The sequence below is a fragment of the Mus caroli genome, unplaced genomic scaffold, assembly GCF_978045245.1.
Source record: "Mus caroli unplaced genomic scaffold, Mus_caroli_1 scaffold_1, whole genome shotgun sequence".
NCBI classification, from domain to species: Eukaryota; Metazoa; Chordata; class Mammalia; order Rodentia; family Muridae; genus Mus; species Mus caroli.
In genome coordinates, this window is record NW_028227256.1 from 15175615 (window position 1) to 15193528 (window position 17914).

General features: G+C 36.8%; 1 protein-coding gene across 1 annotated transcript; it reads right to left on the bottom strand.

Annotated features, from left to right (window-relative positions):
• Positions 1 to 1320: 1320 nt before the first annotated feature.
• On the bottom strand, positions 1321 to 2288 carry Defb113 (defensin beta 113). Its single transcript, XM_021157996.1, has 2 exons — positions 2219 to 2288; positions 1321 to 1508 (listed from the first exon to the last, which is right to left on the bottom strand). Exons 1-2 carry the CDS (start codon positions 2286 to 2288, stop codon positions 1321 to 1323), a joined length of 258 nt encoding a protein of 85 aa, XP_021013655.1.
• Between the last annotated feature and the right edge of the window lie 15626 nt (positions 2289 to 17914).

Here is a 17914-nt window from a genome sequence, read left to right on the forward strand (position 1 = left end):
CGTGCATGATACCACAGTCTCAGTGAGCTCCTATGTGTCAGTCCTTCTGTATTCAGACAGCCTTGTTTTCTTGGTGCTCTCTATTCTCTCTGGCTCTGAATTCCTTTCGGCCTCCCTTCAGCAGAGTTCTCTGACCCATGAGGGGTGTACGTTGAAGGAAACATCCCGTTTATGACTGATGTTCCAAGGTCTCTCATTCTCTGCACTTTTTCTGGTTGTGGGTCTCAGTACTTCTTTCCATTTACTGCAGGCGAAAGACTCTCTGTATCTTATAAATTTTCAATAATTATATATTACAATCATGAAATCTGTTTTCCTGTCTTGCTCTACACACACACACACACACACACACACACACACAGAGAGAGAGAGAGAGAGAGAGAGAGAGAGAGAGAGAGAGAGAGAAGAGAGAGATCTATACACACACACACACACACACAAACAGATCTTTATGTTAGGGAGAGAAATTATATATTGTGACATCCTATGGAGATATTCTAAAATTCTTCACATTTTCATAATAAGAAAAGAACACCTTCAAAAAACACAATTTGATTAATTTTACTTTACTCAGTTCATAAAAGTAAAATTTCAAAGTTCCATTTGTAAGCCTACATCTCTCAAATAACCTCTCTTACGATGTTTTCCTATGCCATTTCCTTATATTTCAGCACAGGCAAGACCTTGGCTTTTTCCTCTGTATTCCATTTTTCTGTGTTTTTCAGTTTTTCTTTTTTTTTTTTTTTTTTTTTTTTTGCTTCTAACAGTTATCTTGTTCATAGTGCCTTCTTATTTAACTGATTATGTGCAGTCTGAGTCTGTATAAGAATCATGAAATTACTACGTAGAAGTATAAGCCCTGGTTTAGTGTCCTCCAACTCATTTGAGGGAAGCTTCAAATAAAACAGTGGAGAAAGGTAGGCATAATGGAACATCTTCCAAATTTTAGATGATCTGTTCTCATCCAGAAACATTTTTATGTTTCCTTTCTATTTTCTCTATCCAACATTGAAATTCTTATCTGGCCCTTGGTCCCAAATGCTTGGGTGGTGAGGTGGGAGTGGGTGAGTATGTGTGGAGCACCCTCATAGAAGCAGGGGAAGGGGTGAGATAGGGGGTGGTTTGTGGGGAAATTGGGAAGGGGGATAATATTTGAAGTGTAAATAAATAAAGCAACCAATACATTTTTAAAAAAGAAATCCCAGGTTATCATAGTGCAATCTAAAATGTCATAAGCATCCCACTTGATACAAACTTAAAAATCCAATTTTATTAGTAATTTGTATAGTTCAATCATGTATTAGATTTACAATTCATACTTTAAGTTGTATATTTGGGAGTAGTCAATAATTTCTCCATTCTTTTGTATTCTCGCACCACACAGCAGGGCTCAGTGTGACAGTAGTTATATTTATACTCCCAATTGTTACATTCAGACTTGCATGTACCACGGACCAGGGAACATTTGTGTGTTCTTTCTGCAACATCTCTTGTTTTCATCTGAGGAGCTGGAGAAAAACATCAATAATTATTAATCAAAGTTTATTTCAGATAGGCAAAGAGACATATGAATGAATGGTTGGATGGGTAAATGGGTGAATGGATGCATAGATGAATGGATGGATGGATAGATGGATAGATAGATAAATGGATAGATGGATACCCTTATCTGTTGCATAGAATTTCACAATTTTGTGTGTAAAATAATACCTTAGTGACATTAATAAAGCCTTTTCTCCTTCAAGTTTACTTGATAAACAATATTTTCATTGCTCTTAGCATTTTCCTTTTCAAGATATGTTTCAAATATTTAATTTGAATATAATCTCTCAAAGGAAAAAAGACCATGAGAAAAAAAGCTGAGCTGTTTAACTGAAATCAACAGCACTCCTGCTGCTCTCTTATTAAAAGTCTTAATTTGTCAGTTAGTGAACTTAGATTTGAAAGAAAAATATTTCCTACTGATAAGGAACAGGTTAATATCATCATTTTACAAAATCACCAGGTCCAATGCACCATTTTGCATTATCATTATAATTATTTAATTATTTTTTACTAATTAACATTCTGATTATTTAACTATTTGCTTTACTCATTTTTTCATTAACCAAACAATAAAATGAATTTCCTCATATTATGTTCCAAGCAATATTTTTCATATAAAGGATTTATGAAAACAATATTCTCTTTCACATTTATTCCACATTCCAAACATTACCCGAAGGACCACAGGACACAGAGAAGATAACAATCAGGATGATGCCAAACATCTTCATTGCTGATTGCATTCTTTAGGTGGAATTAGAGTTCAAAGAGTTTATGGTTTTGGAAAGAAGAGAATGTTGTTTTTATAGCCTTCTCAGTAATTGCAATTTTGATTAATTGTGCTTTTCTGGACTGAACAAATATTCATGAATGTATTATGAAATAGCAAATACCTATAATAGAGGACATAGTGCTCTTATGGTCTCAGTGTCCCAGACATGAATTCATTTTCAATGAGACAAGAGAAAAAGAAAAAAAGAAGTTTAAAGTTCCCTTGGTAATTAGTTTAAACTACATGCTAACCTAAATAAGCCAGGCTGGGAAAATTATATTACCTTCATAAGTAGAAGGTATAACATACATACATACATACATACATATGTCATGAGAGCAGATGCATGAGCATTTAAGGACAGACAAAGAAAGAGTCGACGGTGGTTTTGGATAAGAGTGTATTAATGAATATGAATAAAGTACAAGGCACATATTTAACAATGTCACAATGAAATTCATTATTTTATGCACTAAAAAAGTAAAACAAGGAAAATAAAGAACAGAGAGTATATCTTGAATTTTATCCATTTTTTCTAACAGCCTTCTTGAATGTGCTGTACACTGGCCTAAGTGATCTTAGCCTTTACTTTACTTTTCCCTTCCCCTTCCCCTCCCCCTTCCCCTTCTCCTTCCCCTTCCCCTGCCCCTGCCCCTTGCCCCTTGCCCCTTGCCCTTTCCCCTTCCCCTTCCTCTTCCCCTTCCCCTTCCCCTTCCCCTTCCCCTTCCCCTTTCCCTTTCCCTTTCCCTTTCCCTTTCCCTTTCCCTTTCCCTTTCCCTTTCCCTTCCCTTCCCTTCCCTTCCTTTCCTTTCCTTTCCTTTCTTTTCTTTTTCTTTTTTTCCTTTTTGCATTTTTATAGTGTTAGGAATTGAACCAATGGTTCACACATGCTAGGCTAGTACTATACTCAACTTTACTCAACTGAGCAACAGTCCAGCCCTTTTATTTTTACATTTTGTACTCATTAAATGGATTAATTCTAACAGTATTAATAATCAATAGAAACTCGTTTCAAATTGAGGAAGCTAAAGCATTTGATTGGTCCCAATTACTTGTGTCATCATTGGCAAAGTTGAGGTGAACTCTCAGCTTCTATGTTAACATGGGGCATACTCTTAACCTTCCCTCTTCTGGCTTCATCACATCTTAGGAGAACATTTCTGTATTTATATGGGTGGCCTGGTCCAGATGTTGTTCATGGAATTTAATTTTATATAAACAGGAAATATATTTCTACAAAATGTCTTAATGCCATTACATTAAAACTATTTTTACGGGGCTGGTGAGATGGCTCAGTGGGTAAGAGCACCCGACTGCTCTTCTGAAGGTCCAGAGTTCAAATTCCAGCAACCACATGGTGGCTCACAACCATCCACAACAAGATCTGACTCCCTCTTCTGGAGTATCTGAAGACAGCTACAGTGTACTTACATATATTAATAAAATAAATCTTAAAAAAAAAAAAAAGACACTTAAGCTCTCTCTAAAAAAAAAAAGTGAAAATATTTAAAAAAAAACTATTTTTACTCAGAAAATAGTCAGTATTGTGATTTTCATAACATATGATCATAAAATAGTATAATTTATATTAGAACATAGCATGTTAAGAGTTTTAAGAACAGTAGTCTCAGGGAAAAAAATGCCTTCTATTCTGACACTTTAGTATGTGATTTCATGAACCATACATTAAAAAAAAAAATCACTACTCTATTAGAATCCATTCATAGATGGATTAGCAAGGCTAGTCTTTTATACATAGAATTGTAGTGATAAAGTACTAAACAAATACCATTTGTGAGATTGACATATGAACATTAACACTTTAGATTATGCTTAGCTTCCTACTGAACTCGGAAATGTTACCTCTCTCAAATGACCAATTTTTGTTCTAACTCCATTTGTTGTTGATTTTATTAAAAATGTACAAATAAAATACAACTAGAAAGGTAAAGGTCAGAAATATGACCTAGCACAAAGGTGCCCATTTTACTACAGTGGAGACAATACCATTTTATTGTTTGCAATAAACCACAATGACCAATAAGGTGTATTAGCTGGACCCTGTAAACTTCTTTCACTTTTCCCCATTTTTGATCAATCGTTCCTAGCTAGTGACACAAATAAAATTAGGGTCTTATTATACAGAAGACATGAGTAAAAGCCAAATAAGCAACATGAAATGTCCTACTAAATTTTCTCAGGATCCTATAGAGAAGAGGAGAAGAAATTCAGGTTCTATTTTTCTACTAACAAAAATTTCAGCATGTGGATTAATTTTAACGAAAAATGGAAAAAGTGTGTTGAGAATGGGAATGGGGATTGATGTCTCTTAGCAAACTCTTGGTTTGATGAACAGGTTCTGAGACTTAAGTTCTCATTGAGGAATAACAACCAAAGGCAAATATTAGATCTTTTGGAATTTCACAGCCATGATGTGCTTTTGACATTTTTCTTTGCCTTTTACTGTAAAGGAATATTCATGCTTTCACCAAACCCTCCCCAAGAGAAAATATGTTATTTCAATTAATAAATTGCCTTTCAATGTAAATTAATCACCAAAAAATGCCAGAGAGACTACCTAAATTAATGTACTCTGAACTTGGTAATGTTTAGAATCAATTAGGATGACATTTTAAAGAAAACTTATAGCCTATGTATCCTTCATCCCTGATTAGTCTAAAACAGTTGGCTCAAACTTTCATCATAAAACAAATTCCACCTTTCCAATCCTTATCATAGTTAACTAACTACCACCCATGTAGCCTACCTCTCTGCTTCTGTCAGGAATAAGCTTACTGGTGTAAGCTCTTCTACTTCCTTTCACTAGTGTTAAATGATGCCTAGAACTGAGAGAGATATTTTTTCTTCTCCCCACTGAACCCAAATAACCATCTCAACCTTGAGCAGGTGAAACTAAGCCCATTGTTGTAATGTAAATATAAACAACTTGGCATGTGCAGAGATTCTGTGCTATGGATTTATGCTTCTGCAGGACTTTTGCAAAGTACATTTTCTGTCTGAGTATTGGTTCACTTTGATTATTAACAATAAAAGTAACTCCCTTTTTAAAAATGTAGTCTAAACTAAGAAATCAGTTAATTCTCTTATAATGGTTCCCTGAAAATTTCTCATATACTTTTTGAGTGAATCAGAAATACCAGAAGTCTTGTGCCAGTGTTTTGTGAGAAACTCTCTAATCTTTAATATTTCTTTATGATTCATGTGTTGAGGAGTTGAAGACAAAGAAAAACTATATTTGTATGTGTATGCATGTATATTCAACATAATATGCTTACAGACTGAATATCAAAGGAATATCAAAAACATTTATATGAGTGAAAAATCAAATAACAATACCTGCAAACAACTGTCAATTGTTCTGATATTATCTATGGAGTTGTCCTTGAATAACATCAGTGAAGAAGCTCAAGCTTTCCTCATTCTTCAAGCAATCAACAGACATACATTACAATGGTAAAAACCTTAACTTGGTAGACATGTAAGCAAAACAAAACAAAACAATACTTCCACTCCAAAAAGCCCTACTACAACTCATAGAACATCTGATAAAAATTAATTTAATGGTGACTTTACAATATTTGACTTGAGATATATCTGTGCACATCTATAAAGTTTAATATGATTTATAATTCATGTATACATTGGATAGTGATTAATGCAGAGTACTTAGTTGTAAGAGTTAAAAATTAAAGTATAAGATACCAAGAACTATCTGCTGAGTGCTCACAGCATTTTGGTAGTGGTCTTAGAAGCATAGAAATGAATCCCTAACATGTTTCTAAAGCCTACTTAATAAAATTATCTACTTGCCGGGCGTGGTGGTGCACGCCTTTAATCCCAGCACTTGGGAGGCAGAGGCAGGCGGATTTCTGAGTTCGAGGCCAGCCTGGTCTACAAAGTGAGTTCCAGGACAGCCAGAACTATACAGAGAAACCCTGTCTCGAAAAAAACCAAAAAAAAAAAAAAAAAAAAATTATCTACTTATGTGCACCATTGCATTGCAACCCATTTTCTAGGCTCTGAAGAATGTAGAACTTGGATTTAAAAAATACCTACAGAATGTTCTGTGTTTGTTTGTAAGAACTGCTTTCACTGGCTATGTGACCATTTTGATACTAAGCTTTCTTCTCTCAACTCCAATGATTATAGTACAATTTTTCACATAATCAGTGAAATTATGCATAAATCTTATTGTATTCATTAATAATTTAAAGAATTGCTGATGTCTGACTATGGTAGCACAACTCTTATGCTCCATGGTAGAAGAGTAAGATAGACATAGTCTATAATATGTTTTCAACTAAATTATTTAGAAATTTTAGAATTTACTTATTGTACTGGCTAGTTTTGTGTCAACTTGACACAGCTGGAGTTACCACAGAGAAAGGAGCTTCAGTTGAGGAAATGCCTCCATGAGATCCAGCTATAAGGCATCTTCTCAATTAGTGATCAAGGGAGAAAGGCCCCTTGTGGGTGGGACCATCTCTGGGCTGGTAGTTTTGGGTTTTATAAGAGAGCAGACTGAGCAAGCCAGGAGAGGCAAGCCAGTAAAGAACATCCCTCCATGACCTCTGCATCAGCTCCTGCTCCCTGACCTGCTTGAGTTCCAGTCCTGACTTCCTTTGGTGATGAACAGCAGCATGAAAGTGTAAGCCGAATAAACCCTTTCCTCCCCAACTTGCTTCTTGGTCATGATGTTTGTGCAGGAATAGAAACCCTGACTAAGACACTTATTCTGCCTAAAATGCAACCAATTATTAGAGAAGAGAGTGATGTTATCAGTGATAAAGGATCTCTATCACACTTAAAGTGGGGTGATAACCAAATCATGACCCATGGATAGAGACTGTATTAAACATTCTTCAGAACACTAACTCCCTGTAGTAAGCCAGTTAGATGATGTATATTGAAAAATAGGACAGACACTTCAAAAGAAGCAATGGCTGTTTTAATAATTATAATCGTAGATAGTTTTAATTGTTAAATTATCCAAAAGGAAAGCCTTGCTGCAGAATGGCAAGATCAGATTGGCCTATGGGCATGTTAGTAGGGAATTGTCTTCATACTCACTAATATTAAAGGTCTCAGCCCACAATGTCAACCCACAGGAGACCCTGGCCTGTATAAGAAAGGGAGCTAATGGTTATGTGTGGTGCCACATTCCTTTAATCCCAGAATTTAGGAGACAGTTTCAGGAATTCTATTAAATTTGAGATATGGTCTACATAAAGAGCTCATGCTAGCTAAAGCTACATGGTGAAAACTCTGCTTTTAAAAATTGTCTTGAAAGAAGAAGAGAAAAATATTAAGAATGAAACTGAAAGGAAGCCAAACAATACTGTACTTCTTTGGTTCTGCTTCAAGTTCTTGCTTCACTTTCTTCATTGAATTCATTCGATATTAGACTTAGCCTGGAAATATAAGTCATATGCACCCTTCCTCCTGTATGTTGCATTTAGTCATGCTGTTAGTCATAGTATCCAAATGAAACTAGGAAAATGTGGTATATGACATCAGGGAAGTTTAAGACCCATTTAGCTTATAAATGGAGGACTCTTTGCAGTGGTACAGAAATAGAAATTAATAGGCTCTTTAGTAATTCTGTGACTGAAAAGATGGTGGTTGAAGCAAGAAGTTATTCTAAACCAATTCAGCATATTCTTCCTTGCTCTTTATTTTTCCCTAGGATTCAGCTGATTTTTCACATTTTGAAGTTTCCAATGCTGCTCAAACCTAGTCACCTTAGAGGGGAGCCTGTCCTTGATATTCTGATTCTTTGCCAGATGACTGACATGGACAACAATCTCGTGTCTTCTGCTTTCTAGCTAGGCTTAGGCAGATTCCATCTGGTTTCTGATGGAACAGTGCTACATGGAGTTTAGAGTGGTGTCGTTTTTCTTGTGCCCATAGATGCCCTCTTAATTTAGAGAACATTCACATTCCTCAATTATTTGGACATTTAGAACAGAAAAAAAAGTCCCAAGGCAGACATTTCAGGTTAATTAAAGACATAAGTAAATTCAAAATGAAAAACTGTTGACAAAAAGACAGAGAGTGAGAAGAAAAGATACGGGGGGGGGGGGAAGAGAAAAGAAAAGAAAAGAATGTGAAAAGGTTTATCCAGCAGCTGATGGAAACAGATACAGAGAACTACAGCCAAATATTAGGCATAGCTCAGGGAGTCATCTCAAAGAATTCGATAGGGACTGAATAGCCCCACGGGTCAAGGATACAAGGAGATTTACAGAGCCAAGTAACCTGGACCTATGGGAGCCCAAAGAGATTGAACCACCAACCAAAAAACATACATGGACTGAATCTTGGCCCCTTACATTTATGTAGTAGATGTGCAACTTGGTCTTCATGTGGGTCCCTGATTAACTAGAGAAGGGACTGTCTCTGACTTGGACTCTGTTGTCTGCCTTTAGATTCCTTTTCCCTAGCTGGGCAGTCTTGTCTGGCCTTAGTGAAAGAGGATGTGCTTAGTCCTGATGATATTCAATGTGCTAGGGTTGATTGGTACCTGGCAGGGGGTGGGTGACTTCTCTTCTCTGAGAAGAAGAGGAGGGGAAGTAGAGGAAAGGGTACAAGTGTGGGACTAGGAGAAGAGGTGGGAAGGGGTCTTTGAAATTCTAAGAGACCTGATATTTGTCTTTGGTTGTTACTCCTCAATGAGAAACTAACAGTAAGAACCTGTTCATCAAACTAAGAGTTTTCTCGAAGACATGTAGGTGTGTCCAAGTTAAGCAGTTGAGAGAACAGATTTCATTTGGTATAGGTTCTGCTCATCTCCCTTTTCAGCATGTTGCTTTTGTGTTTTCAACAGCTCTGCTTAGCTCAAGAAAATTTCCTCTGTGGGCTGATGTTCAGCAGTAGTCTCCTGAGAATCCCTCTCTAGTGTAAAAAACCTTCTTCGGCTCTTTTTTTTCTAAATAAGAAGTTGAAATACTCGATTTTTGACCTCAAGTTCCTCCTTTTTGACTATGTAAAACAGACTTATCTTAAACTCATAACTCTTCTTAAGCCTCTCTACTCCTGGAATTATAGCCAAAAGCTAAGAGGCCCAGCTCAACTGCCATAATTCTGGTTGAAATGTGTAGAAACATGATGTTTCATCCATCTTACCTTTGACTTCATATACTTCAGGCTAATATTCTATTCTATTTAAAAATCTCTATATTTAAAGTTCTTCTTTCTAAATCAATCCCCTTTCCAATTCTCAACACACTTTTATCAAACTTCAATCTTTAATAAATATTTTCACTGTTCAAATTCAAAATAAATATTACATACAAATACATTCACTTTTGTTAGACAATTGTCAGGAGACAGTAATTAGGCTATTAATTTCATTTTTAAAAACAATGAAGTGAACACTGTTTCAGATGGCAGAAATCAATACAGGATGGCAGACTTTGGAGGATGAGACATGTCCATGTTTACATTTCATCTGTGAGGCATATTGCCTAGTTCCTTGTGTTTTCTTTTCCTTACTGAGGAATGACCCCAGAGTCTCATGCATACTATGCAAACAACAGCTTAGACTATGCTCATCTTTAAAATTAACCAATCTTAGATGGTCCCCGAGTTTGCAACTCAACAGAGACTCTTACTTGAAAACCTCATAGATATTTCTTTAAAAAACTAAAGCAAGTTTATAGGTTATTAAGCCTCTGTTTAAAGAATGGACAGCAAATATTTTAAAGTTAAAATGTCACATTATTAATTTTCTGGAAGCTTCATTAATCTTGTTTCTTCATAATCGGTAGGGGCATATCAAAATGTTGTGGGTGAAAGATTTTAAACAATTTTATGTCCTAGTCAGGAACATTTCACTTGGAGTACCCAGCCCACAGATCTCCCTGTGTCCATTTGAATCTTTTTATGTTCTCTAAGTTCTGTTTGATGGGCAGAGAGTTCTCCTTTGAAGTGGCAAGGCAATCTTCATGATCTTAGCACTACTGTTGACTCATGTCTTTTATTTTGATTGCTGTGTTACTGAGTTGGTACTTTCTCATCTAACCTGGGTCACTGTTGGCATCTTTGATGAATAATAGCTAAGCTAACTTGCTTGACTGACTTAATGTCTAATGTCTCCAACTTGCAAAATATATATCCAAGATTTCTTGTTTTCTGGCATATACATATGATGGCTTTAATTTTATTTGTCAGAATCTCAATCAAAGTTTTTGTTCTTCCCTTTTTTTTTTTTTTTTTTTTTTTTTTTTTTTTTTTTTGGCTATGCTAGGCCTTAAACCACAAGCCTGATACATGTGAGAATCCTACTTCTGACTTATATCCAGATTGTCCTATCTGTAGTAGTCTAAATAGCTGTATCAGTTAGGACACTTAGTGAATACTCTCCTCAGGGTGGACATTTTGCATTACACATTAGCAGATTTCCACAAAAAAGTATTTTAAACATTCATGCTGTAAAAAAAAAATAATAAATAAAACCTAAGAAGATAGCATATATCAGGAATAGCTGTGTGTTACTGATGTGTAATGATATTCTGTCCAAATAATTTCCTCACTGCTTTCTCTCGTCACTCTACTTTGTGGTTATGCCTATCAAAAATATGTGAAGTTAGGTCTAGTAAAGCGCAAACCAGCCTATATAGCCATGAAAAAGCAAAGGAAAAGGTTACAGACACTGAGAAAATTGTGACACCAAGCGAAAAGTCTACCTTTGTCACTGTTATTCTGGAGCAAGAATTATAACATGATATCAGACTTTAATTAAATCTTGAAGCCAAAATAGAGAATGGAATTTCTCCAAGGGAAGTCCAGTAAGGCCAGGACACACAGCAGGCATTGTTCTGTGTAGTGGTAATCTGTTAACAGCTCTTGGTAATCTGTTAACCACTCTGAGTTCCTGGCCTGTGATCGCACTTCTTGCCAACTGCCAGAGTTCTCTGAATCAGAGAAATGAAAGACACAAACACTGGATTTAATTTTAATATGCCTTAATAGAGGAATGGCTGGGTTTGTCCCTAGCTCCATGTGGCTAACCACTTCCCTTCTGATATTCCTGAATTATCACCTCTTAAAATCTGTACTTTTTCTCCACTACCCCAGACCCAATTAGATAAGTGGACCATGGCACTGCTTCCCTGACTCTTACGTGGCTGGATTAGTTCTCTCCTGCAGCTCTCCCCCCACCCTTTTTATTAGATATTTTCTTTATATACATTTCTAATTTCAATTACTATCCCGAACGTTTTCTATACTCTCCCCCTGCCCTGCTCCCCTACCTACCCACTCCCATTTCTTGGCCCTGTCATTCCCCTGTACTGGGGCATATAATCTTCGCAAGACCAAGGGGCCTCTCTTCCCAATGATGGCCGAATGGGCCATCTTCTACTACATATACAGCTAGAGACACGAGCTCTGGGGGAACTGGTTAGTTCATATTGTCATTCCACCTATAGGGTTGCAGACCCCTTCAGCTCCTTGGGTGCTTTCTCTAGCTTCTCCATTGGGGGCCCAGTGTTCCATCTTATAGATGACTGTGAGCATTCACTTCTGTATTTGCCAGGCACTGGCATAGCCTCATATGAGACAGCTATACCAGGGTCCCTTCATCAAAATCTTGGTGGCATATGCAATAGTGTCTGGGTTTGGTGGCTGATTATGGGATGGATCCCCGGTTGGGGTAGTCTCTGGATAGTCCATCCTTTCGTCTGCTTACATTTCATGGTGGTTCTCCTCCTTCATCTTCCCTTCCTCCTTTGTCTGGGAAATCTAAAAGTCTTGCCTCCATCTACCTTCCCAGAAACTGGATGTTAGTAACTTTATTGACCAATCAAAAACCAATTTGGGATAGGGACCCTCGATGTCTGGATACCTCAGACCGGCCTCAGTCGGCCCCCCTCAATCCATGGGAGAAATCACGGTTCCGGTTACAGGTGGGCAGGAGTCGGCAAGAAAAGGGTGATAAAAAGACACAGACACTAGAGAATGTGGTATCTGAATGTAATTTTTCCAAGCAAGCACCAGACTTTTTAATACAGAGTAAAAACAAGAAAGCTAGGTGAATACATCCACCAAGGTATATTGGTTCTATACACAAAACAAAGAAAACACATATACAAAAAGCTAGGGGGAGCCAGGCAATGTTTACAACTAAGAATAGTGACAACCCTTAATTAAGATCAGCTAAACACAGGAGCCAGGTGAATGCTCTGATGCAATGCTATTGTTAAACCCACCACCAGGGGTTCTTTATTAAATACCTGATTATGCTATTCCTCTGGGCCTAGTGAAAAACATGCACCAGGGGAATTCCATTTTACTAATCCTTTCATGAATAATACTCCAGTTCCTCCTACAATCACCTTCTTCCTAGGCCACTGTAAATTCCTGTGTATGGGAGTGACTCAGCAATTGTTCTAAGTAATTACTATGTAAACCAGCCCTGAGCTTTCTAGCTCCATTCAAGTAAATTGTAATGCCTGATTACTTTCACTATCTCCACTAGAGGTAATTTTGAATGTTACTAAATAGATAATATTCTTACTGAATTCTAAGCTCATGGTCAGCTCAAGGACTGCCTAAGACATTGGAACACTGGTGGAGGCTAATCTAACTTAGCTATATGTCAAAACCAATCCTTAGAGGCACTTATAATAAAACAATATTGAAGGAAAGCACACAGATCCGTACACCGGACTAACGCAGGAACAGAATTGGAGCATTCATTTTACAGGATATCATGGTTCCAGGAGACTAAGTTTCTGTGAACATTTCACCTTGGGACTGCGTCCAAGCTTCTGGCCCTGTCACACGTGTCACTACTGAAGTGGGTGTGGCATCTGAACAAGTATATTTCTGTGTGATTTTTGGAGCCGAATTAAGACAAATCATTAGAACCACTCCCAAACAGGCCTGATGAAGTGACTTTAAGTAGGAGTAGTCATCTACTCTGTCTTTTTATTTTACAGGTAAGAAAAGAACTAGAAGGAGGCAGAGGAGGCAGATCTCTATGAGTTCGAGGCCAGCCTGGTCTAAAAAATTAGTTCCAGGATAGATAGGGCTGTTACACATTGAAATCCTCTCTCAAACTAGAAAAAGCGAGGTTCACATCTTTTACATGTTATGGAAGCCTGCCTTTCCCATGTTTGTATTATTTTACATAATTTCCTAAGATTCCCCTCATTTCCATATTTTTTACTTGTAGGCAGAGATAAAGGAAACAAAGTTTAAATGCAGAAAGATCCCATTGCAGGTATCTGAAATATAAAGGGAGTATAAACTCCTATATCTTTTAATTCTCATTTTCCTGTCATCTCAATTAAATGAGCATTTGTATCATAAACAAGCTATAGAAATGATACATTCAGATAAATAATGTAATCTAGTGTCCTAATCAAAATCGGAAATCACCCTTATACATCACTGTTCCTCCAAACCTTTTAAAATGTCTACCAGGAAGTTTTAACACAGTTATCATGAAGTGAAACCTCCAAGATCAAAAGACATACCTGTAAGTTCCTTGTTGGAATTCTCACAGGTCCCCCTTTACCTAGTGTGGGAATATTGTTAAAAATGTTATAGAATATTTTAAATTGAGAAATCTAGGACCTTTGGTGTCAATGCTTTAATATAATATTATAAGTTTAGCAATGACCTGAAAACATAATTCTATTTCATGATTTTTAGAAAGGAGGCCATTAGCCCCATTATTTGCCATACATTTCCCACTGCTGTTTCTGATCTAGCATCATTGTGACACCCAGGTGAAAAGTTCTGAAATGTTTTAAGTTAGCACCTAGTTTCCCTCATCCAAAAAGAGTGACATCAAATACTATGGGAAGACTGTTGCATATGATTCCCTGCTTTGCCTCCTGAAATATTTCTGCTGTTATATTTGAAAATTACCTATGACCATGTTCTGTTGCTCTGCAAACTTCTTCATATTGTTAGCACATGGAGCATGGACTTTGGTGTAACCCTTATTTCCATTGAAATAAAAAATTGTGCACTTTTTGTAGACATGATATATGACAAATGATCATATTAACATGAAAATCTATGTAACTTTAAGATAAGATCCTTTACCATTTTTCTTATTTTAGCCACCTATAGAACTAGAGCCAGTAAGAACACATGTTCCAAAAGAGAAGAAAAAAGGAAAAGAAAAGGAACAAACAAACACTAACATGAGTATATATATATATATATATATGTGTGTGTGTGTGTGTGTGTGTGTGTGTGTGTGTGAATGGTTCTGTGCTCTGTTAGTATATTTGGGGAAAAATATGAGAATATACTTTAAATAAAATTGAAATATAGAGGAAAGTCACTATATATGATTAAAATCTGTGACAGCACAACTGTTAGGAAGTGAGAAATGGAAAAAGAAAGCCAAGATAAATGACATCATCAGACACCAGAACGTTCTCTGAAGTAAGACAATGTAAATGTGTTGTACATATCTCATGATTCAATCAAAGAAACAAAATAAATTTATTTAAAGTACACAATTCATTAAGACATCAAATGAGTTTAATTCATGATAAAAAACAGTCAGCTAGATATGAAAATCACATCACAACTTCTAAAACAGAGATAAATTTTATGTAAGTCAATGGAAAAATGATACAAATTAAGAATTAGTTCAAAAAAGTTGAAGGCATCATTTTAAATTATAAGAGAAAATTTCAAACACAAAATGCTATTAACAATTTAAAGTGGTATTTTATAACATTAAAAGAGTTATTAAGAGGAACTGAATAAAGAGTGGCCATCCTTGAAAGCATATTAATACAAATGACAACATGTGCCCAGCAGTTTGTGTTTATGTGCATTTGTGCATACATGTACAGATATGTATGTTTTAAATGTAATCAAAGACAATGAGGCTGTGAACTTGAATGTATGAGAATGGGAAGGTGCTAGGAAGGGTGGATGAGCAGGGTTGAAATGAGGGAAAGAAGGAGCAAATGTACATAATTCCATTTTAATTAAAAACATTCAAAATAAGAGGAGGGGAAATTTCTGCCTATTTATTCATCTGTGTACAGTGATTCAAAATATATGAAGAAAAATACAACAGAACTAAAAAGGAAATAATGTGAAGTAAAAATCAGTGATGTTAATATTCATTTATCAAATATTAGTAGATTACTATAGGAAACACAATCAAATCATGTTTTAAAACTTCTTGCATCATTCAAATAATAGGCTGCCTCTCAGATGGTGTACATTTAAGGGAATAGAACAATTGAGGCAGAATAAAGGTGAAAGTCAGTGAATACACTTTCTGTTGTCTATCTTGTAATAGGGATGATAGAACAAAGTTTTTCACATAGACAATGCAAAGATTTCAAAATGGAATTTAAAACAAATTCTGAATTTATAATGTGGAAAGAGTAAAATGATACTTCATAAAAGATGTTTGCTGAGGAAGCATTTTATTTTTATTTTTTTAAAGACAATGATTTTTATGCATAAGTACACTGTAGCTGTCTTCTGATGAAAGACCCACAACGTGAGGACTCCCTCACGTTCTGACTCAGGAGAGGCGACACCCCAAAATCACCCACAAGAAACGATCTTGCTGCAACTGCAAGAGGATTTTTATTCGAGAGCGTTCTCGGGCCCATGGTCATACACCACGCAGGGGTAGAGGACTATGGCGCCCCGAGTAGCTGAGTAAGGGGGTATTTAAAGGAAGAAACCACAACTCAAGGAAGTGGAGAGGGCGTTGTTGGAAAAATACCAAAAATACCAGTTAAGAGTCACAAGGAAGTATAAAGTCACAAGTGTCAGGTTATCTCTCAAGACAGTTTCTAAGAGCCCCTAACAATCTCAGAGCCCCTAAAGATAGCACATTTGCATTGCAGGTTCCAGTAATGGTCAGGGTGCCATTCTTTGAATTGAACCCAGGAAGAGGGTAGGTGGAGGAATGTCGCTATCTGTTTTATGACCAGTACCTGGAGCACTAAGCCACAAAGGCTACACTCCCAAGCCTGGGCCCAAAAGCCTCGAATTTTGTTTTTACTTTGCTATACTTTTTTAATACTTCTTCACTGACACACCAGAAGAGGGCATCAGATCTCATTACGGATGGTTGTGAGCCAGCATGTGGTTGCAGGGATTTGAACTCAGGACCTTCGGAAGAGCAGTCACTGCTCTTACTCGCTGAGCCATCTCACCAGCCCCTGGATGGATTTTAGAACGTTCAATATAATGACTTATTGGCCTTCAAATAAAATGTCAGCATCATACCTACTAGAACATGTAAAACCAAGGAAGGACTGAACTAAATTCACTAGAAAATGCATGAATTATGACTCATACTTTTACCTATCTACCTATTTATTATTTATCCATTATTTTTTTTCTCTTAGGTATTACAGCCATTCTGTGGATTCTTCTCCTTCCTCTTGTCCCAAGCCCTCTCCATACCTCCCATCTGCCTCACATCCACCTCTCCTCCATTTCCCTTTAGAAAAGATCAGGCCTCCCTAATTTTGGACAGCAAACAAATATGGCATAACAATTTAAATTAGGTCTAGGAACAAAACTTCATATTAAAATCTGGTGAAAAAACTCAGTAACAGGAAAAGAATTCCAAAAGCAGGCAAAAAGGATCAAAGACAGTCTCCATTCCCACTGTGAAGAGTTCCACAAGGACACCAAACTATACAACTATAAAGTATATGTAGGGTACTTAGGGGAGACCAGTGGACACTCCTTGTCGCTTCAGTCTCTGTGAGCACCTATGAACCCTGGTTAGTTGATTGTGTGAGCCCAGATTTTGTGGGCACCTATGAACCCTGATTAGTTGATTGTGTGAGCCCAGATTTTGTGGGCACCTATGAACCCTGGTTAGTTGATTGTGTGAGCCCAGATTTTGTGCTGTCCTTGACTCTTCTGGCTTCTATAGTCCTTCTGCTCCCTCTTAGGAGTGATTCCTTGAGATCCTCTTAATATTACTAGCAAGAAACTGTAAAATGTTAAACTGTAAAACAGGACTGACCAGAAGTTTCAGCCACTAAGCATGATGACCTGAGTTGATCCTTGGGACCTTCATGTGTGTCCCATGGTAATTGTACATGGACACAATACATACATGCATACGCACACACACACACACACACATATACATGCACACACACACACACAGACAGAGAGAGAAAGAGAGAGATGAGAGAGACAGATATAGACAAACAGGCAGGCAGAAATAGTCAGAGGTAAAGTGTAGAAAACAGATTAGGGCTTTATTGTTTTAAAAATTGCATGTATGCCGAGTGGTGGTGGCGCACACCTTTAATCCACATACCTCATCTATCTTCTAAGCAGTTACTTAAGAACAACAAAAATAAACACATATATTCACACAAAGTCTTGATAAAAATGTTCACAGCACTTTTATTGCAGTAGAAAATACTCAAAACAATGTAGCTATTCTTCAAAAGATGCAGGAAAATATATACTCCACTGCAGCTATGCAGTGGCTTACTTCTCAGTTCTCAAACTTAATGGTGTGTGCATGGATGAAGATTTGAGCTGGGCTTCAATGCACTTCTTTTCTGGAATGGACAGTAAGTAGTACTTCTGTGTGGCAGT